This window comes from Lithobates pipiens, unplaced genomic scaffold (genome assembly GCF_037356315.1).
Source record: "Lithobates pipiens isolate NorthernLeopardFrog02 unplaced genomic scaffold, aLitPip1_a1.2 Scaffold_10, whole genome shotgun sequence".
In the NCBI taxonomy this organism is placed as follows: domain Eukaryota; kingdom Metazoa; phylum Chordata; class Amphibia; order Anura; family Ranidae; genus Lithobates; species Lithobates pipiens.
Window position 1 is genome coordinate 173,765,907 of NW_027507686.1, and position 24,763 is coordinate 173,790,669.

Here is a 24,763-nt window from a genome sequence, read left to right on the forward strand (position 1 = left end):
GTCAGTTCGCAGTGCGGTATGCAAGCTGAAATGAGGGCGTCGTTAACCCAGCAGTTCGCATATGGCAGTGTGAACTGCCGTGTGAGTCGGATGCAATGTGGGGAACCCGCAGTGGATTCGCAGGGTTCCCGCATCATACCAGTGTGAACCGAGCCTCAAAGCATACAGCCTACAAATGTCACCTGACTGCTCCTACCAAGACTGCGAATCCACTGTGGGTTCCCACATCACATCCGACTCGCACAGCAGTTCACACTGCCATATGCAAACTGCTGGGGAGTGTCATACAATGTTAATGACACCCCCATTTCAGCTTGCATATCGCACTGCGAACTGACAGTTAGGACATGAATCAGATCGCATAGGTGTGAACACCCATGCGATTCTGGTGCGGACCAAAAAAAGGGTCCTGTGCGAGTTTGGTCCGAATGTGATGCGATTTTAGCCATACAGTTTGTATGGCTGAAATCACATCGCACAGACATCGCATGTGAGCTGAACAGCAATGCGGTGCAAATCACAGGGATGCGGAGTGTACAGTGGTGGGCAGTACATGCAGGATGGTGGACAGTGTCAGATTATTTTTCCTTTTCACTGTTTTTTTTTTTCAAAAGGTTTTTTGGGACCAGTGGATTTTTTTATTTTTATAAATTTTTACAATTACATTTTTTTAATATTTTTTTTTTACAATTTATTTTTGTACAGGCATACCCCATTTTTAAGTATACAATGAGGTTTATTTACTAAAGCTGAAAAGTGAAAAATCAGTCTCACTGCTCCATAGAAACCAATGAGCTTCCATGTTTTATTACAAAAGCTTAATTGAACAAGCTGGGGTTAGAAGCTCATTGGATTCTATGCAGAAGTAAGCCTGATTTTGCAGTTTTCTGCTTTAGTAAATAAACCCCATTGTGTACTTAAAGGTGGGGTATGCCTGTACTATTCTAACAATGATGGGAGGGTGGGGTTTTATTTTTTAAATATATTTTTTTCACAGTGCTTTTGGGAAAGGGGGTGGTCGGTGTCAGTGGGGCAGTGGATGGTGTCAGTGTCAGTGGGGTAGTGGACAGTGTCAATGAGGCAGTGGATGGAGTCAGTGTGGCAGTGGACAGAGTCAGTGTCAGTGGGGCAGTGGACAGTGTCAATGTCAGTGGGGCAGTGGACGGTGTCAGTGTCAGTGTCAGTGAGGCAGTGGATGGAGTCAGTGTGGCAGTGGACAGAGTCAGTGTCAGTGGGGCAGTGGACAGTGTCAATGTCAGTGGGGCAGTGGACGGTGTCAGTGGGGCAGTGTACGGAGTCAGTGTCAGTGGGGTAGGGGTTGGTGTCAGTGGTCGGTGTCAGTGGGGCAGTGGTCAGTGTCAGTGGACAGTGTCAGTGGGGTAGTGGTTGGTGTCAGTGGTCGGTGTCAGTGGATGGTGTCAGTGGATGGTGACAGTGGGGTAGTGGTCGGTGTCAGTGGGGTAGTGGTTGGTGTCAGTGGTCGGTGTCAGTGGGCAGTGTCAGTGGGGTAGTGGTTGGTGTCAGTGGATGGTGTCAGTGGAGGGTGCCAGTGGGGTAGTGGTCAGTGTCAGTGGGGTAGTGTTCGGTGTCAGTGGATGGTGTCAGTGGTGTCAGTGCTGTCAGTGGACGGTATCAGTGGGGTAGTGGTCGATGTCAATAGACGGTGTCAGTGGTTGGTGTCAGTGGGGTAGTGGTCGGTGTCAGTGGACGTGTCAGTGGTCGTTGTCAATGGTCGGTGTCAGTGGGGTAGTGGACGGTGTCAGTGTCAGTGTCAGTGAGGCAGTGGATGGAGTCAGTGTGGCAGTGGACAGAGTCAGTGTCAGTGGGGCAGTGGACAGTGTCAATGTCAGTGGGGCAGTGGACGGTGTCAGTGGGGCAGTGTACGGAGTCAGTGTCAGTGGGGTAGGGGTTGGTGTCAGTGGTCGGTGTCAGTGGGGCAGTGGTCAGTGTCAGTGGACAGTGTCAGTGGGGTAGTGGTTGGTGTCAGTGGATGGTGACAGTGGGGTAGTGGTCGGTGTCAGTGGGGTAGTGGTTGGTGTCAGTGGTCGGTGTCAGTGGGCAGTGTCAGTGGGGTAGTGGTTGGTGTCAGTGGATGGTGTCAGTGGAGGGTGCCAGTGGGGTAGTGGTCAGTGTCAGTGGGGTAGTGTTCGGTGTCAGTGGATGGTGTCAGTGGTGTCAGTGCTGTCAGTGGACGGTATCAGTGGGGTAGTGGTCGATGTCAATAGACGGTGTCAGTGGTTGGTGTCAGTGGGGTAGTGGTCGGTGTCAGTGGACGTGTCAGTGGTCGTTGTCAATGGTCGGTGTCAGTGGGGTAGTGGTCAGTGTCAGTGGTCTTGGGGCTCTGGACCGTGTTGGCATGGGGGGGGGGGGGTTGTGGTGTCAGTCGTTTTTTATTTTCAATTACATTTTTGTATCTTTTTTTTTTTTTTACAATTTTATTTTTAGATATTTTTTATTTCAGCCCTGTTGGGGCTTTGGTGACATGTCAGGGGTCTCTCATTTGACACAGAGAAAGGGACAGAGGATACAGATTCCCCAGTCCTCTCCATTCATAAACTGAGCAGAGTAGCACACAGGTTACTCTGCTCAGTTATCACAGGACAAAGAGCGATCGGTAACGAACGCTCTGTGTCCCATTCAGAAAAGAAAGAGGCCAGTGATTGACATACCAGCCCCTTTCTCCGCTCTCCATTTTGACAGATTCCACCCCCCCCCCCTCGCAGCCCGCGGTAGAGGAGAGGATTGGAGAGGAGAGGGAAGCCGGTGTTCTGGCAGATAGTGTCCTGCCATCATATAGTGTCCGCCCCGTACTGCACATGCGCAGTACGGAGCAGACGAAGCTTCGGAAAATCGAAGCTGAACGGCGCCTGCGCCGTGAGTGGAGGTGGTAGCCCCACCATCCAAGCGGACATAGGGTTGTGAATATTAGAGGGCCCCTCGCGTGCGAGCTTTGTTCGCCACGCTTCGGACTCGGCCTCGCTGCGCTCGGCTCTTTTATATTCCTACTCTATGTCCACTTGGATGGTGGGGATAGAACCTGGACTCACGGCGCAGGCGCCGTTCATCCTCGGCAATTTTCGGAATCTGTGTTGCTGTGTACTGCGCATGCGCAGTACACAGCGGACACTATCGGATGGGGGACCTTATATGATAGGACACCGGTGTTCTGGCATATAGAGTCCGGGCATTGGATATTGTCCACCCCGTACTGCGCAGGCGCAGCGCTTGCGCTGTACGGAGCAGAAGGAGCTTTGGAAAATCTCCGAAGATGAACGGCGCCGTGCGTCGGGGTGGTAGCCCCACCATCCAAGTGGACATAGGGCTGTCGATATTAGAGGGCCGCTCGCCATCTTTGGCTATTTTCGGAATCTGTCTAATCTAACCAATGGGGGACACAATATGATAGAACACCGGCTGCGGGGAACGAGGGGGGAGGAGAAGGAGGAAGACAGCAGGGGATGTGGGGTAAGATTTATTCTGCACATGTGCAGGAGTAACCTGAGCGTGCTCTGCTTCTTCACAGAACGCGCTCTGTCACTCCTGCACATGCATGCTAGTCTCAGTAGGCGCGAGGCTCGTCCTCGCAACGCTGGCTGGCCGTGGGAGGGCAGTGGCTGGCGGAGGAGTCCTCTGACGTCATGGCTCCACCCACCGAGCTCCGAAAAAAAAACGCCCACTGATTAGACGATAATGCGGGGCTCCTGGCAGGTGAGGGGGGGGGGACTTTTGGAAGAGAAGGATACATGCAGGAGGCATTTATAGCCTTATTGATTAGAACTGTGTTATTAGTTTAAATTTGATGACAGTGGGTTTACATCCTGTTTATAGAATTTGGGGGGGGGGTCCCAGTTTACAATAAAACCTACGTTTGACATTTTTTTTTTTTTCGCTGTTAAATTTAGAATTTTTCGCTGATATGGAGTTTTGTTTGGTTAAATTGCTATGCCCTATTTTAACAGTACACTATTGAGATACTAGTATTTTCTGTTTGTTTGGTTTATCATGATTGCTTTGCGGTATGTGTTTGTCAGAATGAGCTTATTGTTTTTTACTTCTTATGCCGCATACACACGACCGGTTTTCCAGTCGGAATAAACTCTGAAGGTTTTTCAGACGGAGTTCCGATGGAATGCTGCTGAAACTGTCTTGCGTACACACGATCACCCCAAAGTCCATTCGTCAAGAACGCAGTGACGTACAACACGTATGACGGGACTAGAAAAAGGAAGTTCAATAGCCAGTAGCCAATAGCTTCCGTCTCGTACTTGCTTCAGCACAAGCGTCGTTTTTGGTCCGTAGGAACAGCATACAGACGAGCGGTTTTCCCGATAGGAATTAGTTCCGTCGGAAATATTTAGAACATGTTCTATTTCTAGGTCTGTCAGAATTTTCGAAAAAAAAAAGTCAGATGAGGCATACACACGATCGGAATATACGGTGAAAAGCTTCCGTCTGACTTTTTTGTGTACGAGGCATTATAGTGCCTTACATGCTTTCATAAATTATTTATTTCTTTTCTCATCAATCTTTATTATAGGAAGAATCAATCTATGGTTGACAGCCCATTCGATCAATGTGACACACACAATGAAGTGTGCTTTAACTGATAGATACGATCGTAAGTTATCAATCCTTCATCTTTGTTTTTACCATGCAATATCATTATCTGATTGAACGAATTAATGAACTAAGCAGCTCAGTGTAACTGATTTAATGCAACACAATCGATAATTTTCCAACCTGGTCAATAGACTCAATTTTCTCGAATTCTATCTAAGCAGAGTCTTTCGGAAGGGAAATTATGCATATTCATTCGGTTGTCAATTTGATCAAATGGCACATCAATGGGATGATAAAAACGAAGCAGGCATGACTACCACTAGTAGTAATTATTTGCACTAAATAAAGCTGCTCTGTATTGTTGAAGATGTTTATCTACTCATCCAATTAGTTAATGCAGTGCTAATTATTTTCAAGAAAAAAAATAGTCTTTAAAGGAAGATGTGCAGCCCCCCTCAGGCCCCCCCCCAAACCTTACCAGAGCCGCATCTCTGTCCGGCGATGTCCATGAGTGTCTCGGCCATCCGAGACTCTCCCTCCTGATTGGCTGAGACAGAGCAGCGGCACCATTCAGCCAATCAGGAAATAGAGGGGGCGGGCTGGGATGCAGCTTTTGTGCCTGAATGGACACAAGGAGCTGTGACTTGACTTGGGTGAGGCCATAGCAAGCTGCTTTCTGGGGGGCATTCAACAGGAGGGAGGGGCCAGGATCACAGAAGAGGGACCCAAGAAGAGGAGGATCCAGGCTACTGTGTGCAAATCCACTTCAACAGTGCAGGTAAGTATGACAGTTTGTTATTTTTAATTAAAAAAAAAAACAAGACTTTACAACCACTTTAAAACCAGGGTATAAATATGGCGACTGGATGTAATTTCACAAAATGTCACTATCTTGTCCTTAGATAATTAACATCTGCCTTGACACATTCCATGGCAATTCAATTAAAATTACCTTTGGTTTTAAATGCTAGAATATTTTTTGACAGTTATTACAACTAGGAAGCTACTTGGATTAGTAATGAAATGTCTTTAACCATTTGCAGACCACCGCACACACATATACGTTGGCAGAATGGCTCGTACAGGTAAATGGGCATACCTGTACATCCCTTTGAATTTGCAGGCACACGTGCGCGTACCGTCGCCACACGCCGCGGGAGCGTGCCCGTGGATCCTGCAAACTCGATGTTCGCCGGTGGCCCGCCATTGTGAGACGGAGAGGCAGAACGGGTAGATGCCTATGTTAAACGCTTACATTGCTAAATATGGCAAACTAAAAAAGGTCCACGGCCTATCTGAAAAAAAGAAAATTCCCATACTACAAAATTCTCCACAAAGCAGTATTTCCTATATTTCCATTCACCACCTTTGTTAAAGCCAAAGTAAACTTTCATTTCAAACGAGCTAAATACATTTCAGGTGCATCAAAACAAAAAGTGTCCAAAAACCTACAGTTGGTGTTCGTTGGAAAGCAGAAGCACAAATGCCTGTCAACACGATCTCTTAAGAAGCAGCCACAGAATTAAAGCTAGTCCTGTGTGAGCAGGCAGCAGAGAAGAACAGTGGTCTCAATGCAGAAGTCTGGCACATCCCCTGCTAAGTCAGTCCCCTTTAGTTCTGCAATCAGCAAAAGAATGTCAGATGTCTGCACAGAGAACAACATGTAGGCATTTGTGGGATGCAGTATATCAACCAACCCGAAGTTGGTACTGTGCCATTTCTTCAGGTTGGCAGGGAACCATTGAGGACTAACTGTCCCCTGCTATGGGCTGTAGGCGGCCAAATTGGGGAAGATGACATATCTTGTTGGATGCTGAAATCCTTTGACAAAATTATATAATAAGAGATTTTGCTTCAATTTAGTGTGAGAGTAAAATATGGGCAGAGACCCTGTTTAGGGAGAGATTAGGAGAAGCATTAAAGTGATTATAAAGTCTCCTTTTCTTTTTGTTAAAAATAACAAACATGTTATACTTACTGTACCTGCACTGCGCAGTGGATTTGCTCAGAGCAGCTGGGCTCCTCCTCTTCTCGGGACCCTCTTCGGCTCTCCTGGCCTCTCCCTCCTGTTGAGTGCCTCCACAGCCAGCAGCTTGCTATGGGGGCACCTGAGCCAAGTCACAGCTCCCTGTGTCCATTAAGACATGGAGCTGCGGCCCAGCCCCACCCCCTTTTTCTCCTCATTGGCTGACTGACTTTGACTGACAGCAGTGGGAGCCAATGGCACCACGCTGCTGTCTCAGCCAATGAAGGGAGTCTTGAGCAGCCAAGACAATCCTACAACATCGCTGGATAGAGAGGAGGCTCAGGCAAGTATTAGGAGGGATCAGGAGGGCTGCTGCACACAGAAGGCTTCTTATCTTAATGCACAGAATGCATTAAGATAAAAAAAAGTCTGCCTTTACAATCACTTTAAAGTGGAAGTAAACCCATTGATTTAAACAGTTAAAAAAAAGGCATGGTGTGCTAATTGCAAATTGGCTGTGCTCTCAGCCAAACTATCAAACCATCCAATGGCTGGTGTCATAACGAATCACATGTGCAGCACCATAGCAGTTGAAGATTCAACAGAGGCAAAGATGGCAGCTTCCTTGGCTGAAAACGATAGGGGAGTTTACTTCCACTTTAAGAAACTGTATCTATCAATGATGGAAAAGACTAGGTTATCCTTACAGAGACTCCTACAGGTGGATGGATATCTGCAAGGACATTTGGGGATTGCAGTGTGAACAAGCTATATCATAGCTCCCTGCTAGAAAAGTGCTCCTCTGGCATTCTGTGGTAGGTAAGTGTCTGATATATTACTTTTGGAAAGTACCTTGTGGATAAACAGTGCCCTCTCCTTCCTGAAGAAATGTATGACCTGAACATACAGTATGTAATGTAATTTCTACAATATAGATAAGGTTTGTGTATCCATTTGTGTTTACTCAGTTCTCAGGTACACCAGTTAGGCCACCTACAAATGCTTCCAGACAGAGAGCAACGGTCCCTCCTTGCAGCATGCTGGCAAGGGACAGACTTTTCTATTATGGCTGCTTTCTAAGGGCTCATAATGAAAGGAATTATTTCTCTGCATTTGGCATGTGTTCAGAATGAAATAGGAGGGCTTCAGGCTTTGAGCCCGACAGTATGGGAATGCGGTAGCCCCTCCCTTTACTAATAAGAGAATAGAAGCAATAGTGTAAATATTTAGGGCTATATACAGGTTAATGTATTTGGGTTAATGTCCCTTTAAGAGAATGGCAAATTGGGCCCGGGGGCGGGGTTAAGGGTTGCAAGGCTATTGGTGATATCCCAAATGGTCATGTGACCCATGAGGAATGTTCTGGAAAGGGGCTTATTATATATAGGACTCTCTCACAGGTGCACTCACACCTGTTCCCAGACAGGCAGTGAAGGTGCAACAAGCTTCCCACCCCCCCTTCCCTTGTCGCTAAGCACGTTTATGTGGTCTGCCACCCTACGTGATGTAGGGGGGACTTTGGTTAAAAGATTTATGTATGCTCGAGTCCTTTAAGACTGAGCTGTTTTGAAGTTGATCGTTTGAAATATAAGTATTTTATGATGCAATAAAATTATCAGAATATGGTTATTATTTATTTATTGACTTGAATATACCAATAAATGTGCAGCGGCCAATTCTTTGCCAATAAGTGTGTTGAGTTATTATTTAAATAGGCTATATAAGTTTTGGTATTTGGGGAGGGTAGGTGCGGCCTGCATTCCCATGCATGTAAAAGGCAGGTCATCAAAATCCCATTGCAGCTAACACATACCTCCCAGATGGGAATGAGGGACACCTCTCATATTGTAAACTAATACAACTGTTACAACTTTCCGTGTCCTACCTACGTTCTAGAATGTAATTGGAAGTGCTGTGATGTACATGGGATCCCTCTTCATCATCAACATAAAAAAAATAGTCCACAGGGCTTTCAATATTTATTATAATAGTAAATTGTAATTTTTCATATTATATACAGTAACATTTTATGCATTGCACTATTCTTGTTTTTATTGCCCCTTTCTTCTCCCTGTTCATTCTTTTGTTTCTGATCATGACTCATGAGCAGTCCTTTGACTATTTTCTTATGAATACTATACTAATTGCACGAAAATCATTCATTCTGTTATCAACAGAGAAACACTTCACTCATGTTCCTTTGGAAACTTTTGTCTAAGGGCTCTTTCACACATGACCGATCAGTGATGATCCGCCCCGTGGACATCCGCTTGCTCAGCGGGGATCGCTCCGTCAATCCCTGCTGAGCAGGAAGATGACAGGTCTGTCTCTGTACACTGTGCAGGGGCGGACCTGTCAGAGTGCCGCTCTCCCCTATGGGGGATCGGATGAGGATGGACCAAAGAGTCTGTCATCATCCGATCCGCAGACGGAGGAAAGGTAGGTTTTTCCTCCGTCGCACTTTTTTGGATCAGAGCGGGTCGGATGTCAGCGGACATGTCAGCGCTGACATCCAACGCTCCATAGAGGTCTATGGAGCATTTCTTCAGGTCCGCCTAAAAAACCGACAGGCGGACCTGAATGGATCGGTCATGTGAAAGAGGACTAATTGGACGTTGGAAGCTGTACACTAACAATTAGATTATCAAAAGGCTGCTGTGTAAGTGGTTATTGTCGTCCCATTTTCTCATCGTGTGTACTAGGCTTAAAGCTGATAACTTATGTTTTCATTAGAGATTAATAAACTGAATACGCTTGGCTCTAAGTATAAAGGTAGACATCACATATTTATAAGCCATTGGTCATTTAATACCTAGATGAATTTGCTACATAACACACTACTCCACACTGGATTATGTATAAAAAATAAGTATGGCCAAAGAGTGTTGGCCATACTTCTCTTGTGGATCACAGGAGTACAATTAAAGTGGTTGTAAAGGCTGCAGTTTTTTTTACCTTCATGCATTTTATGCATGACGGTAAAAAAATCTTATTTGTGCTGCTCCACCCACAGCCCCCCTCCCCCCCAATACTCACCTGAGCCTTATCTCGTTCCAGCGATGTGTATGAGATTATTGACTATCCAGGGACTCCATCTCCATTGGCTCCCACTGCTGTCAATCACAGGCAGTGAGCCAATAAGGAGAGAGTGGAGGGGCGGGGTTGGGCTGCAGCTCTATGTGACTTATGGAGGCATAGAGCAGGGCTTGGGAGCAAACACACACACCACTGCCCCCATAGCAAGCAGCTTAATATTGGGGGTACTGGTCAAGGGGGAAGAGCCAGGAGCGTCTGTAGGGGACCCAAGAAGAAGAGGATTGGGGCTGCTCTGTGCAAAACCATTGCACAAAGCAGGTAAGTATGACATATTTGATTTTTTCTCTTTTTTTAAGTTCAACCTTGTTCTCCTGTGACCCAAAGTCAGCTGATAAAGTGCTATTGCCCGCTATCAATTGACAGGGCCGATCTGTGTTATGCCAACATTGTTGGGATCCACCCCACTGCCTGGTAGAGAACAGGCCTTTGCTTTCAGAGCCTGACTGAGAGCCAGAGACAGCCATGCCCACCCCTCCCCTGTTCCTGCGCTCCAGTGGCAGAGCAGAGAGAAGTCATTAACAGCCACTGCTTCCTGCTCTGAGCAGCCTGAGAACTGAGCAATCAGCAGTCATGTGATTACTCAATTCTAGGTCTTATAGTTAATGTGGGACACCTCATGGAGGTGAGTATGTACCGTATGTTTGTATTTTTTAAGCCCATGCTTCTCCTTTAATTTGATTATATTAATTTGTATTACTTCTTCTCGTATACAATTGAGTAATGTGCGTTGGTAAAAGTTTCTGTAGTATAGTTATAAAATCACCTTCTGACATTTATTTTCATAATATATCGAATGAACTCCCTTAACTCATACATCCACTGTATGTCAATAAAACAAGAGACCATATAAATAATACTTAAAGTGTATGTATAGCCAAACCTTTTTTTTTTGATAGAGTAGACAAAGGTTTAACTCTTTCAGTTTATTTTTTGGTGTCTGTCCCCCTTTTGGGAGATTTCTACTCTCCACAGGGCTATCCCCATCTTAGTAGTCACAGGAACAGTCGTCTACAATACCTCTTATTCTAGTGGCAACTGCAAAGTTTTGGATTTCCCATTGCTTTCTGTGACAGAAAGAGGTAGATCCGATGCAGCAGAGGCATTGACCTTTGTAAAACATTTGGCTGAGGGTCTAACCCCTCAACACTATTGGATGTTAACAAGTGGTGACTATACAGTACATACATAATGCCCCTTTTACATGTAGTGGAATTCGATTTGCTCAGCAGGGTGTTCTGTCCCTTGATCCCCTGCTCAGCTGAGCAGAGCGGGCAGATAACAGGTCCCGCTCTTCTCTATGGGAGTCTAGGAGTAAACGGACCATCTGTCCTTTTACACCGGTCTGCCCTCCAATCTGATCCCTCTAGACGGAGAGGGACAGATCCCCTTCTATTTTTATTTTAGTGGACTGGAGGTAAGTGGGTGTAAATGGACACAAGTAATTTTACATCCACCTGTCAGTGATCAGTTGACTGTGGGTGAGTGGAATAATAATTTATTGTTAGATTTAGGGCCAAAAAAAGGGGAAGATGAGAAATGTGTGCGAGTTTATTCTCTAATTAAACAGATGTACATGTAAGTGCTATTTGCCTACTGTAGAGAAGGATAATATTTCTGAACTAGGTAACAGTAGTACTGAAAAGGGGTGAATATGTAGAGTACATACCTGTGGTTGAGCTTGATGTTGGAGTTGTAGAATGAGTTGATGTAGTAGATACAGGAATAGTAGTTGGTGCTGGTGTTGTGCTTGTTGGCTCTTCTGAACATGAAATAGGTGAAAATTATAATAATAATTTTGAAATAGGAATATATCTGTTAGTATTTTCACTTCCCCTAAATAAAATAATGGATGAATACCACCCTAAACCATTAAAAAGCAATCCCTTTTGATTATATTTTATTTTTCTCAGATCTGCGAATTGACAGGCAAATCCTCCTGGCTTTCACTAAGTGTCAGAAATTGATGTACACTCAACTGACTCAACCGACTCAACTGACTCCAAACCAAGTGACAACATTTCATGCATTGAGGAGGAGATATATCCATCCCACACATCAATAGTTATGGGTAAATAATAAAAATTGTGGTTTTACCCAGGTCTTGTTCCTGGCTTTTGATTGGTTGTTGCCAAGCAGGACAATTTCCACAAGATGTGTCTTCCAAAAATTACTATTGCCAGAGGCGTATGCATCTTGTTCCCATGTGTCATGAGCAGAAGCCCTTACACTAGTGCAGAACTAGTCAGTAACCAGCAGCCTACTTCCTGTAAAGTACACTGAACTACCTACAGTCCCAGGAGAAGGGGTTGATCAATGAAGGCCAAACATTATTATCTACACAGAAGGGGTACACACAGTGGCAGCTTCTTGCCAGAAACATTTACATGTTTGCAAGTATAAAGGCTGGGGATATGACCGCAACTAAAGGATATATATTGGTTGCAATGTGGTTTTTACAGCTAGATAAGCCTCTCTCAACCTTTTTATAATGGAGGAACCTCTGAAACAATGTTTCAGTTTCAGGGAACCTCTGCTAAAAATGATTCCATTTACAACTTACTGTACATTAGTGTGATGATCAAGGGGAATAATGCTACTTACATTTTTGGTCAGTGGGAATAATCTCCCTCTTACATATAGCCAACAATATAATTGGTTTCAGTGGAAACTTATTTGAGTGGCAGAAATTGCTCCATGCCAAAGGAACATTAAGCAACCTCTGGAGGAACCCTAGTTGAGAAAGCCTGAGCTGGTAGCAGACTGCTGGGGTGGGGGCTGCACACTACTGGATGGTGGCATATTCTATTGGGTGGGGGCTGTATACTGCTTGGTGGAAATGTGTACTACTGGGTGGGGCTGTATGCTGGGAATCATAGTCTGTTGGTAGGTGGGAAGTTTACACTGCTGGGTGGATCATATATCACCGGGTTACAGATATACTGCTGAGTAGGGGTTGTGTACTGCAATGTATTATGTAATATTGTTGATTTACCGCTATTAAAAAAAATATATATATATACAGTATTGGAACTGCATAGAGGACACAGACAGAAGACTGCACTGGATCTTCTTTGGACCTTCACAATGCTGCTACATTTTTGTATAGCAAATTATAACTAAGGCCGCGTACACACGGGCGGACTGTCTGACGGACTTGGTCCACTGAAACGTGTTTCAGCGGACAGTCCGTTCGTGTGTGGGCTTCAGCGGACTTTTTCAGCAGACAGTCTGGTGGACTAAGTCTTTCGGAATTTCCGTAATATTGTCCGTCCAACTTTGGTTTCAATGCACAGTCCGCTCGTGAGTAGGCAAGTTGGACGGACTAAGTATGGCGCATGCTCAGAAAGGATTTACACGGCCGAAGGTTGCATTGCAGTGTATTGGACGTCGTATTTCTAGTCCCGTCGTACGTGCTGTACACGTCATCGCGCAAGCTTTCAACGGACTGTCTGTTCATCGTGTGTGGTCAAGTCCGTTCATTCAAAAGTAGGACGGACTGTCTGTTGGATTGTCTGACGGACTTAGTTGGCCAGACAGTCCGCCCGTGTGTACGCGGCCTAACATTTCAGCCCAGAACCGTGGAGTTCCTTTGGCAATCTTTTTCTTATAGCTTACACTGCCTCTAGCTCACAGAATTTGATGTTGACACCATTGACATCCAAATGTCTATACTGCCAAATAAGTTGGTATCATTAGTTTATATCAAAACCTATGTTGAAATTTTGTTAAAATTTGGAAGCTGCTATTGCTGACCTTTTTTTGAAATGCTAACCTGGTAGAAATGCTAGTCTTCTGACTTTATTAATAGATTCTGAGCCACTGATTTGGAACAATCATTTAGCAAATGAAATCAGATCTGCCAACTTTTTCCAGGTCAAGGACTCAAAAACAATTAAAGCCATTAAATCAAATTAAATTACATTGGCAGCCAGCATCATTTTAGACAGACGGCAATAATGGCAGTCTCTAGGTTATTTTCAATACAAGTTTTCAAAAATGTGACCACTAGAGGGAAAATCATTTAATAAGGATCAACAAGAGCATAAAATGTTTGAAGTCAAGTTAAAACTACTGTTAAAAGAAACAGTAATAAATAACAATTCCAAATGTGAGCACATACTTAAAATGTGCTTAAAGTATATCCAAACCCAAAAAGAAAAAATATGTAATTATTCCACCTTATCAGTCCTTAGTTGTGGTGTCTGCATTTTTTCAGTTTCTCTTTGTTTATTTCCCCTGATCACCCTGCCAGTAACGCACTTCCTTTCCTAGAGTGACAACGCTCACTCACTGCACTGTATTTATGGAGGAGCAGCATTGTTACCCTAGGTTACCTACATTATTAGCACTACAAATATCCCCCGCTTCATCTCCATTACATAAGTAGATGGTGTTTTGTAGTTCTGTAGCTTACAAGGCTGATAACATTGTTTGGAATATTAGTTCAGTGCACAGGACGTAACAAGGACATTGCACTTCTGGCAGGATCAAAAGCAGTTTTTCTGTACTTGCAGAAAATGTACTTAGGTTGGTAAAGGAAACCAATGCAGTCACCACATCTAAGAACTGTTAAGTTACAATACATTATATTATATGTCTGTTTTTGGGTTTAGATATCCTTTAACACAATACGTCCCATCATGGCTCCTTGTATTCTTCTAGTCTAGTACAAATATTTTGATATTTCTAATACATTGAAAATAGACTACTCACCACAAGGCACGCATGTCTTTTTATCTGGATTCCAATACTTTTCAGGACCACACTGATAACAACCTGTATTGAGAAACAGAGACAAACAGCATTTTTACTTTGTATTCCTCTCACTGTTTAAGTAAAGCAATGCACATACACCAAATAATATAGATTAGAGAATAAAACACAGAAAACAGCAGTAGGAAAGATTATCACTTTGACTTTAGGTAGAGCAGCAATGTGATTTACAGAGGATGTGTGAGCAATGAGGCTAGTATACCATCAGGATAAATAAACTCTATTTTATCCACTTTCATACTGGGCCTATTTTGGCACTACTCTCCTACATGAAAAAAATCATAATCTTTTTTGCTAGAAAATTACTTAAAACCCCCAAACATTATATATTTTTTTTAGCAGACACCCTAGGGACTAAAATGGCAACCTTAGTACGTCACACAATATTTGCGCAACAATTTTTCAAACGTGTTTAAAAAAAACAGTTTAATGAATTAAAAAAATAACAAAACAGTAAAGTTAGCCCATTTTTTTTGTATAATATGAAAGATGATCATAGTTAGTAAGGTTGAATAAAGACACCAGTCCAACCTGAGTGTGTGTCTACAATTGTCCCTATCCCTGTACCTTGCACACTCACATCGGTCCCTACCCTCAAGGAGCCCACAATCCAAGGTCCCCATTTATATACTAGAGCCAATTTTGGACAGAAGACAATTAACCTACCTGCATGTCTTTGGGGTGTGGGAGGAAACTGGAGGAAACCCACGCAGGCACAGGGAGAACATGCAAACTCCAGGCAGGTAGTGTCATGGTTGGGATTCAAACCATTGACCCTTTTTACTTCTAGGTTATGCTATGCTGAGTAAAAATATACCCAACATGTCACGCCTTAAAATTGTGCACACTTGTGTGAAATGACACCAAATTTTGGTACTTAAAAAATCTCCCTAGGCGACGCTTTCATTTTTTTATTTTTTACAGGTTACCAGTTTAGAGTTGCAGAGGAGGTCTAGTGCTAGAATTGGTGCTCTTGCTTTAACGCATGCGTTGATAACTCACATGTGTGGTTTTTATATATGTGTGCTTACGTGTGCCTTCGCTTCTGTGCGCGACCACACTGGGACAGGGGCGCTTTAAATTTTTTCGTTTTTTTATTGTTTATTTTACTTAAATATTTTTATTTTTAAACTTTCTCTTTAAAAAAAAAAAAAGTTGGTCACTTTTATTCCTATTACAAGGAATGTAAACATCCCTTGTAATAGGAATGGTGCGTGACAGGTCCCCTTAATGGAGAGATGTGGGGGTCTATAAGACCCCACATATCTCCTCCAGGCTGGAAAGCATCAGATCAAAAAAAAAAAAAATGAACAATCCAAAGCTTTCCAGACGAGATCTCAGCTTTGTTTACATCCGCGGCCTGGACATAACGTCTTAATGTGGCACCCGGGCCTCCGACGGTCATAGAGATGACTGGTGACCACCTGGTCACCCGAAATCGCTGTGCTCTTCATCAACTGGCGGCAGATTATTTCTCCAGGTCCCTGATCACACGGGAGAGCTCGGAGAAGCACCGGAGGGCAGCGGGAGGGGGGATGTCCCCTCACACTGCCTGTAGGAACGATCAAGCGGCTGAACTGATCATTCTAGCGGTGCACAAAATCGCGGTCTGAAAAAAGAAGATATCAGCAGGCATCATTCAGATATCCCCACTGAAAGTCAATCAGATCATATGACATTTTTGGGCTGGAATAGGTTAATGATGTTGAATTTTGTCCAGAGACACCCTGATATGTAAAATGTATGCAACCTTTTTTTACACAATAGTGTATTGTGCACTTACAGTTAAAGAAAAAAACTTAGTGCAAAACTTTTTCATCTTGGATAGAGTAAGGAAAGGTTATAACCCCTGTCACTTTTTGTTTTTTTTTGCATCTGTGTCCCATTGTTGAGATTTTCCTAGGGTTCCTGTCCCATAGCCAAAACAGAAAGTTAGCAGAATTCCTTCCAAAGTTAGAGAATCCCTGGTTGTCACCAGAACTAGTGTCCTAATTGGAAAATTGTCCCTTTATTCCTGTTCTGGTGACAACCCAAAATCCGGCATTTCCTTTCACTCTCAGTGATAACGGTAAACGGACAGATAAAGAGGATGAATCTTCTTAATGTTTCACAGACAATAAAACCTGACAGTTGTAATCACTCCACAGTCTATCCAATATTGAAAAAAGTTTTGCCATTAGTTATACTTTTAAACACACACTTGGCACTAGAACCTTGACAGAGTAAGTGCACAGTTTGCTCAACTATTCTAGCTGTTGGTTTTAACTGTACTGATGCAGAATGGGCTAACTCTATTGGCATCTTTGCCCCCAGCTTGGTGTGTCTTGTGGGGCTATGACATCTGACCTTGCTAGGCTTGATTCACCTCTATGTATGTTGCTTTTGAGCGTTTCTGCAGTGATTTTTGCTGTGCTTTCTGCGTTTTTTGCCACAATTTTACTGCGATTTTGCAATTTTTATGCTTTTTTTTCTGGAAAATTTGTTGTCGAGCAGATTTAAAAATGCAAAAGACAAATTGTGGTAAAAACATGGTAAAAACGCACTACATGCTTCTCCATTGAAGTCTATTGAATCAAAAAAATGCACCGTTTTGCATTTAAAAAAGTTCATGACCCTTTCCAAAAATGCAGAAACACAAAAATGCATTGAATTGAGCATGTTCCATAGGAACCCATATTAAAAAAATGTCCTGCATTTCTGCAAAAGGAAAAAAGCATGAAAAAGGCTAGCCAGATCACTACAGTTGGAGAAACACTGGCCTAGGGGGGCAGGAATAAACAAAAGTCCTTTCCTAATTATAATGTGACGATTTGCTAGGCTATGTGAGAAGTCTGCAGCTGCCTTGATTCTGATCCTCATAGATTTAATGGGTTACAGGGCCTTCAGAAGGGTTGGAGAAATGTCCTAGTGAACTCTGTTGTCAAGAAGCATTTAATGTGTCTGGTGTAGGCACTAGGTCCTGGTTTGACTAGGATTGCAGTCAAGACAGGAATTGATTGAAAATCTCTCCAAGAGGGACATAGAAAACAAAAAAACAAAAAAAAAAACAAAGACCGGAAGCAATTCATGTTCTTTATAAGAAAATAAACAGTGAGATTTGTAGCTGCTCCTAATTTCTGCTACAAAGCTAGGTGCCTTTGTGGTAAGAATAAATAAAGCACGAATAGGATACATCAGAGAATGGCATAGAAAAGAGAAAGAACTCGACACCATAATAGTACTGTACCTTCACTATTTTGATGTGGATAGCCATGAGGAACAAATGGGCACTGGCAAGGCTGGTAATGCCATTTGCAAGTCACATTAGGATTAATTTCAAAACCACTGCCTTTGTTAATGTGTGTGTTTTCAAAGTCGCAGTAAACAGCTAAACAAAAAGAAAAGAAAAATAATTATTTTAAACACCAAAGTTTAAAGTAGAACTATAGCCTCTTAAAAATATGTGCTGCAGAAGCTAATTATAAATACAATCCTTTTTTATTGTCCCCATGCAAAGTCACGCATACAGTATACCTATTAAGCTTGCCACTATAGTACATTTAATGCAGCTTCCTGTGATGGTGTGGCAATGATGCTCCTCTGCTCCTGAATTCAGGAGCAGAGTTGCTACTCTTATGTTGGCTGTGCCTGCATACACTACAGTGAGATGAGAGGATATCATTGGGCCACAGTTATCACTGCTGATTCAAACGCCAGTAGCTTTGCTGCCCTCTTCAGATTGGGAAGTCCTTGGTACTAAGAAGAAGAAGCACAAGAAGGGTGCACCAATCTCGTGCATTACCCTAAAGCCCCGTACACACTATCAGATTGTCTGCTGAGTTTTTCCTTCAGATTTACCAAAACCATGTAGTAGAAGGGACTGCCTGATTGCATACACATTGAAACTCCTAAGGTTTGACCTCATATTATATGGTTTTGGTAAATCTGAAGGAAAAACTCAGCAGACAATCTGAGAGTGTGTATGGGGCTTTAAACATAATTTATTAAAATAAAAGTGAAAAAAATATACTCAAAAGGTAATGCACAAGGTGGGGGCGCCCTTCTTGTTATGTGTTTCATCTAGTTTACTTTATGAGGCTTGTGCATCACACGGCAATAGTATTTATAACAGAGTTTTCAGATGTACCTTAATAAATTAAAATTTATTTTTCCACGTGTAATTTATCATTATGTTAATATTTTAAAACCTTTCTGTGCACAGTTTACACATATGAATATGTATGGAAACAAGCATATTGAATGTATTCATTCCTTAGGCAGGCTGGGCTCCCTGCTTGGTAGCACTGCACATTGATTGGGCTTTACTGTGTCCTTTGGTGTTCCCTAAGCCTTACCCATATTGCCCAAGTCCTGATTTTTACACACCAACAGCCAACAAGCCTGAACAACTGTAAGCAGGTTGGAATAAATGGATCTATGCATTCAAGTTGCATTTGTGCAGTCCTGAATGTAATGCTGCCCCAGGGGCAAAAAAGAGTGATCTGCATTGCTCCAAACCCTAGTTCCCGAAATTAACTTTAAATGGTTCTGGAACTTCTCTGTCATAGCTACTATTCCCAAACTTGACTGTAGGACAGGTATCATTAATCCAATTATACACAGCACAAGAAGCATCCTGTTTGGATATGCGGCACAATTAATGATGGACTGTATAACCAGGCACTACATTTGGATATAAGGACAGACAGATGACTTACGACAAAAATCTGGTCTTCTCCAGTCAATACAAACTCCAGCTGAAAGGCAAGCTGCAGCATAGGCAGCGATAGCTTCACACAGGCATTCGCAGTCCCCTCCTGTGTCACATGCACAGGCATCATTTAAACAAGCATCATAGTATTTTTCATAATTCACCTGCAAACCAAAAACAGCCATTCAGGAGGTTCACTGGTAGAACAGTTTCTGAAAACCCCAAACTGCCAAAAAGACAGAAATAGAGGAAGGAGAATTTTGTTCTCTGAGCCTACTATACTTTATCAGCTAAAATATGACTTGTGTAGTCTGACACTTTATGGCTAGCCATACACTTTACAATCTGATAGTACAACCTCAGTGCAATTTCAGCAGCTTACCAAACTATGCAGTGCGAGGGCCTACCCAAACAAGCTATTAAATTTGTATAGTCTAAAAGCAGCTATGGCTGAGCTGTCAAAGAGCAATTTGAGGTAATAATTAGACATGTGCAATTTGTTTCATTCCGAAATATTAGAATTTTTCTGAAATCAAAAATTCTAAAATTCTGAAATGTGGAATTCAAAAATCCGAAATATGAAAATTGGAAATTCGGAAATCTGAACATTCAAAAGAACAAAAATCCAACAATTTGAAAATCCAAAAATGTGAAAACCGGAAATAATAACTAACTAATAATAACTATTACTGACTATTAAATTATAGGTATTGGAATTTCCTTTCACATTTGGCTGTTAGTGAATGTAACGAATATGAATTTATCCGACATTACGAATTATCCAAATAATGAATGCCGCATCTAAACGAATGGAACATAACAAATTAATGATAATAAATAATAAAAATAAAAACTTTATATTATTATTATTTATTATTATTAATCATTATGTTCTATTCGGTTAGATGCGGCATTCGGTATTTCGGAGAATTCGTAGCTTTGGATAAATTTGTATTTGTTATGTTCACTAAATTTCAACGGCTAAACAGCAACAGCTACAGCTACATTTCAAAGTAAATGCCAATTCCTATAATTTAATAGCTAGTTATTACTAAATTTAGAATTTCCGAATTTTTGAATTTCTGAAATTCAAACTTTTCAAAATAATGAATTTTGATCATAACAAATGGCCCGAAAAATGAAAATAAAACCCAAAAAAGAATGAAACGAAAACTAACACATTTTTCAGCAGTGCATGTCTACTACTAATGCTATTCGGAGTTTAGTAGGAATGTAGGCAATGTCCTCTCTCTGCTCATTGCTTCTTCAATCACTTTCAAATATGACCGGTGGCTCGCAAAAAAGTAAATTTATTTTTAACATGAGCATTTCTATGTCAGCAAGGAGGGTGTTCCAGAATCACTAACAGATGTGTTTCAGGATCACTAGATCACAAATGTTTGCTGAATAAATCCTAAGGTTTCATTTTAAAATTTGATTAGTGCTCAACTGTAAAATTGCTACAGACTTTAGGGGCACTTCTGTATAAAATTAATTTCTTTTTGGCAAAAGAGGAAATCTTTCTCCGTCTTTTTGTCAGAGGAAATTTTCTACAAATAAAGGAAACTTTTTTCACTTAACATGAAGAGGTGGAAAGCTTCCAAATTTGCTTATATGTGAGAAGAAAACATACAGTAGTGTTCCTTACCAACTTATGGCACTGGGTAAAAGGATCTTTTTGAAGAATCTGGCAGCTCATTTCAGCCCAGGTCTTACGCTTTGGGTTTGCTGCACAGGTATCCACAGCAAATTCTACATCCATACACGTTGGCCTGTCTTTCCACGAGTTAATGAACTCAAGTTGAGTGGCAGCCACATACTTGCTCCTAGTTTCAAAGTCATCCTTCGTATTTCCGTTGTAGTTGCCACAAAGCCCACACACTGATTCCTGGAGGATGAACATCGTGTTCAGATAAAATTACATAAACATTAAAAGCATTAAAAGCTGCAATTAGAGGCTTGTCACAAAAAAAAATAAAAAAAGGTCCATTATGGAATAAAAAAATAACACATTATGTAAATTAGCCCCACTATAAGGTTTGTTTTAGATAATTTAAACATAATAAGTCCATTTAAACAATTATTTTTGCATAATGTATTGCAATAAAATGTATTTATATATGTTTTCCTTTTCCTTTATATTTCTTTTAGGAATTCATCTGCTCAGAATTTATATGTTTTCCTGAAGTTTGCATGTGTTTTCACCCATGCTGTCGGGTCTAATTCTTTGAAGACGGCCCAAGAGTCACATAAGCTAGAACACTTCTTTTAAGTAAACAACCTCATGGTTTCCAGCTCTTTCTTCCAGCCTTGTGTCTTACTATTTGCTAGTGAGACCAGCACAGTGATGGACCAACAGAAGAGTGCAGGAGACAAGGGGCACTAGTAGAGCTGGCAACCATAGTCTACCAAGGTGACCTGGTTATTGGAGAATCCTCAGTACTAAACAGAGGATAAACCCAACATGCAGACACCTAGAGGTGCTAATCTGCAATGCAAATGGCGGTTCTGTTGTAACTACCGGTACACTTTAAGTTCCACTGGAATAGGAACTGATATGAATCTTGATCATGAGAATGGACATATATTTCACAAAGTAGGGTGTATTATGACTGCCCTGTATACAAAGTACACCAAATTGCTTGCAGGCATCTGGGAGAATTATATGAAAGTGTAGAAGCTAGAAAACCACAGTCACCATTTTCAACAAAAACAGTATTCTGTGTTGACAAGTTACCCAAAACAGACAGAACTTATTCAGTCTCATTTGAAGGTAGTGTTATAGATCTATTCCCCCTTCCACTCCCTCATTATAGTATAATCATAGTCACAGAAAACAGAACATTTTCTTACTCTCTGTACAATATGCTACACTTATCTGCCTCTGCAATACAGGCCATTTTCTGTACACCACCATGATAGGTTTGTGTTAAATACAAATCATTTATGACTAGGTCATGAAATGACATTTCAGAGGATGATGTTAACAAACATGGTTAGTCCATTTGTGTCCATTATGGGTATAATTATTCAAATGTATGTTAATTTGAATAAATCATAAAATGTCTCGTTTAGAAAAAAGTATTCAAAATAGATAGAATATACTTTCAAAAGAAATAATTGGGTACATAATGGGAATAAAAATGCTGTGCTCTGTAAACGAAGGGAAATTTCAGAATGGGTAATGTACACATACATCTAATGTTCGATAATGCACATACCTTGCCAAGTTTCAGAATTTTTATGAATAAATTCATGTTCTTGTTCCAGTGGATTGAGATGTAGAATTTATTGGGGATGGTGATATCAAACATTGTGAAAAGGGTGTTGTTGTGCACTTGTATATCCACATTTGGTGTGTCTTGTGAGATGGAGTATTTTTCATCAAACAGCTTCAGTTCTGTGTTCTGTATGAAAGAAGGTTTGTTCAACATTTCATAAAGCTGAACAGCTTTTTTTCTGTTTCTGGTAGCATACTTTTAAATGCCTTGGTATATACAAAGTTAGATTAGGGTCCTGGGTGCAGTTATTGGTGCCCCAGGCACTGTAAGCAGTAGTACCTTAAAATTAACTTTTCAGCCAAAATTAAAATGATGATGCCTGTCCAAGACCGGAAACCACAGAGTGCCTGATATGACCTATATAAGCCAGAAAATGCTCCCCTGTGTGCTTATCTGAAGCTAAGTTTATTTTGTTACTAGAGACCTGAAGTCATGGTTTGACAATATAATGTGACCTGAGGAATTGTCTTGAGACAGGGCGATTACCATTGGTCATAACCTGTATGATGAGCCTTCCTCTCTGACCTTTGAACTGTACAATAGTTGCAGACTGCATTATGTGGCCACTCAAAGTATGCAAGCTTTATTAAGTTTTTTTTCACAGCTTTTTTTTGCTCGTGGCAGCATTCCTTAAAGAAAAATTCCAGGTATGGTTTATTTTTACAGAGTTACATTGGTTCAATAACTACATAGTTACATGTAACTATGTATATACCATACCTAACTGATGTCCCTGGAAGCTGAAAATATTGAAGTAGACACATCAATACTCCAGTGATCTCCACTTTCTGTGCTGAGCAGCTGGCCTGATCCATTGTGAATAGAGGAAGTCAACATTGGTGCCATTCAGAGAATGCTTTGTATTTTACAAATGAATATAAAGCATTATCTGATTGGACAAGGTGGAGAGGCAAGGAAAGTAATGTCAAATCTAACATGGAAACTGTACTTGAAGCTAAGATGGGGGTTATGCAATTGAGACATTTAACCACGGAAAGGGCCCAGGACTGAAAGGTACAATGCTGTCGTGGGCCACTGGTAGTCCAGGTAGTGGACTCTGAGCTGCTAAAAACTGCTTGCTGTTGGACCATGTGCTGCAGGTGAAAGTTGCTGAGCCAAGTTCTGCTGCCAGGAAAACCAGGCTACATTGGATGGTTTCTGAATCCATGCTGCCACTGCACTACTAGTAAGATGTGTGTGTGTGTGTGTGTGTGTGTGTGTGTGTGTGTGTGTGTGTGTGTGTGTGTGTGTGTGTGTGTGCTGAAAATTCTCTTAAGCCACCTAGGCTATTTTTGTCTTTTTTCTGCAAAGTGCTGTCCCAGGGAATGTGGAAAGCTGCCTTCAAAAGAAAGCCCTGGGGAAGTGGGAAAGACTCTTTTGCTTGCCCTTGTGGGACCACTGGAGTTTTTTTGGACCAACTGCTGCCCTTGTGTGAGATCTTTAGCCACTTGTTTCAGTCTGAGCACTTCAATGCTACAAAACATGCACCTCAATGCCAGCAGGGCCTTATTACCTAGTTCACTGGCTAGTGTTATAGGAATGGCCTTTGTCTTTAGTCAGGTTGGAGGGACGGTGTATTTGTCTTTTCTGTATTTCAAAACATATCTGTGCCATTTTGCACCTGTTTAATCATATTTTCACTGGGGTTTGAAGTCTATTAAAGCCCATTTAAACACAAGTGTACCATGATATAATTCAAGTCCAAGTAAAGGGGGGGGGGGGGGGCATCACTAGTGCAGGAAAGAAGGGGCTCAAAACATCAGTTGTTCCTTCAGGAGTAAGTTCTACAGATATGTAAGTGTACTTGTTTTTTTTTAAAGGGGGGACCTCGTTAATGAAATGTAACTTGTCACCCTACTAGTCTTTATCTAATATATAAATACATAAACTGCCATAGCTGAAATCTTACTGAACTTTTCAGACTGTTATGTTGATCTCTGGCATCATTTGTTCCTGAGAAATTTACCCTGAACAACATCCATTGTATTTACTAAAAGTTTCCTTACCAGGAACATGGCTGTTAAAGAGCAATTTCAGGTAATCTATGGTTGTATATTTGAAATTTTACTTGATAGTTTTGTGAAGCTAAAAGTGGGATGAATGGGAAACACTTTTGTGCGTGTTTTCCCTAAGTATCACTATGATTGAAGATACATATTTATGCCATTTTGCTTTTAAGGACTCATTTATGCAGGACACAGAGCCCTGTTCAGAGCGTTTCTCCTTTCCCTTTTGTAAAGACTGCCTGCATGCAGCTGCCCGCTAGTCCCAAAAGATAAATGAGTGGCTCCCCGTGCTGTACAGGGCTTTGTGCCCATGTGAATGAGCCCTAAGAGAAATTAAAATATTCTAAATAAAAAAAGTTAGTAGGTCTTAAAGCATAATTCTGTGTGATTT

General features: G+C 41.8%; 1 protein-coding gene across 1 annotated transcript in view; it reads right to left on the bottom strand.

Annotated features, from left to right (window-relative positions):
• The window catches only part of LOC143925889 (uncharacterized), a 168,150-nt gene that overhangs the window by 66,949 nt on the left and 76,438 nt on the right, over positions 1–24,763 (bottom strand). The window contains exons 27-32 of the mRNA XM_077450215.1: positions 22,307–22,492; positions 20,734–20,973; positions 19,093–19,249; positions 17,622–17,762; positions 14,336–14,398; positions 11,289–11,381 (exon numbers count right to left, since the gene is read on the bottom strand). Coding sequence (XP_077306341.1) covers positions 11,289–11,381; positions 14,336–14,398; positions 17,622–17,762; positions 19,093–19,249; positions 20,734–20,973; positions 22,307–22,492 — 880 coding nt within the window. The remainder of the gene's footprint in view (positions 1–11,288; positions 11,382–14,335; positions 14,399–17,621; positions 17,763–19,092; positions 19,250–20,733; positions 20,974–22,306; positions 22,493–24,763) is intronic.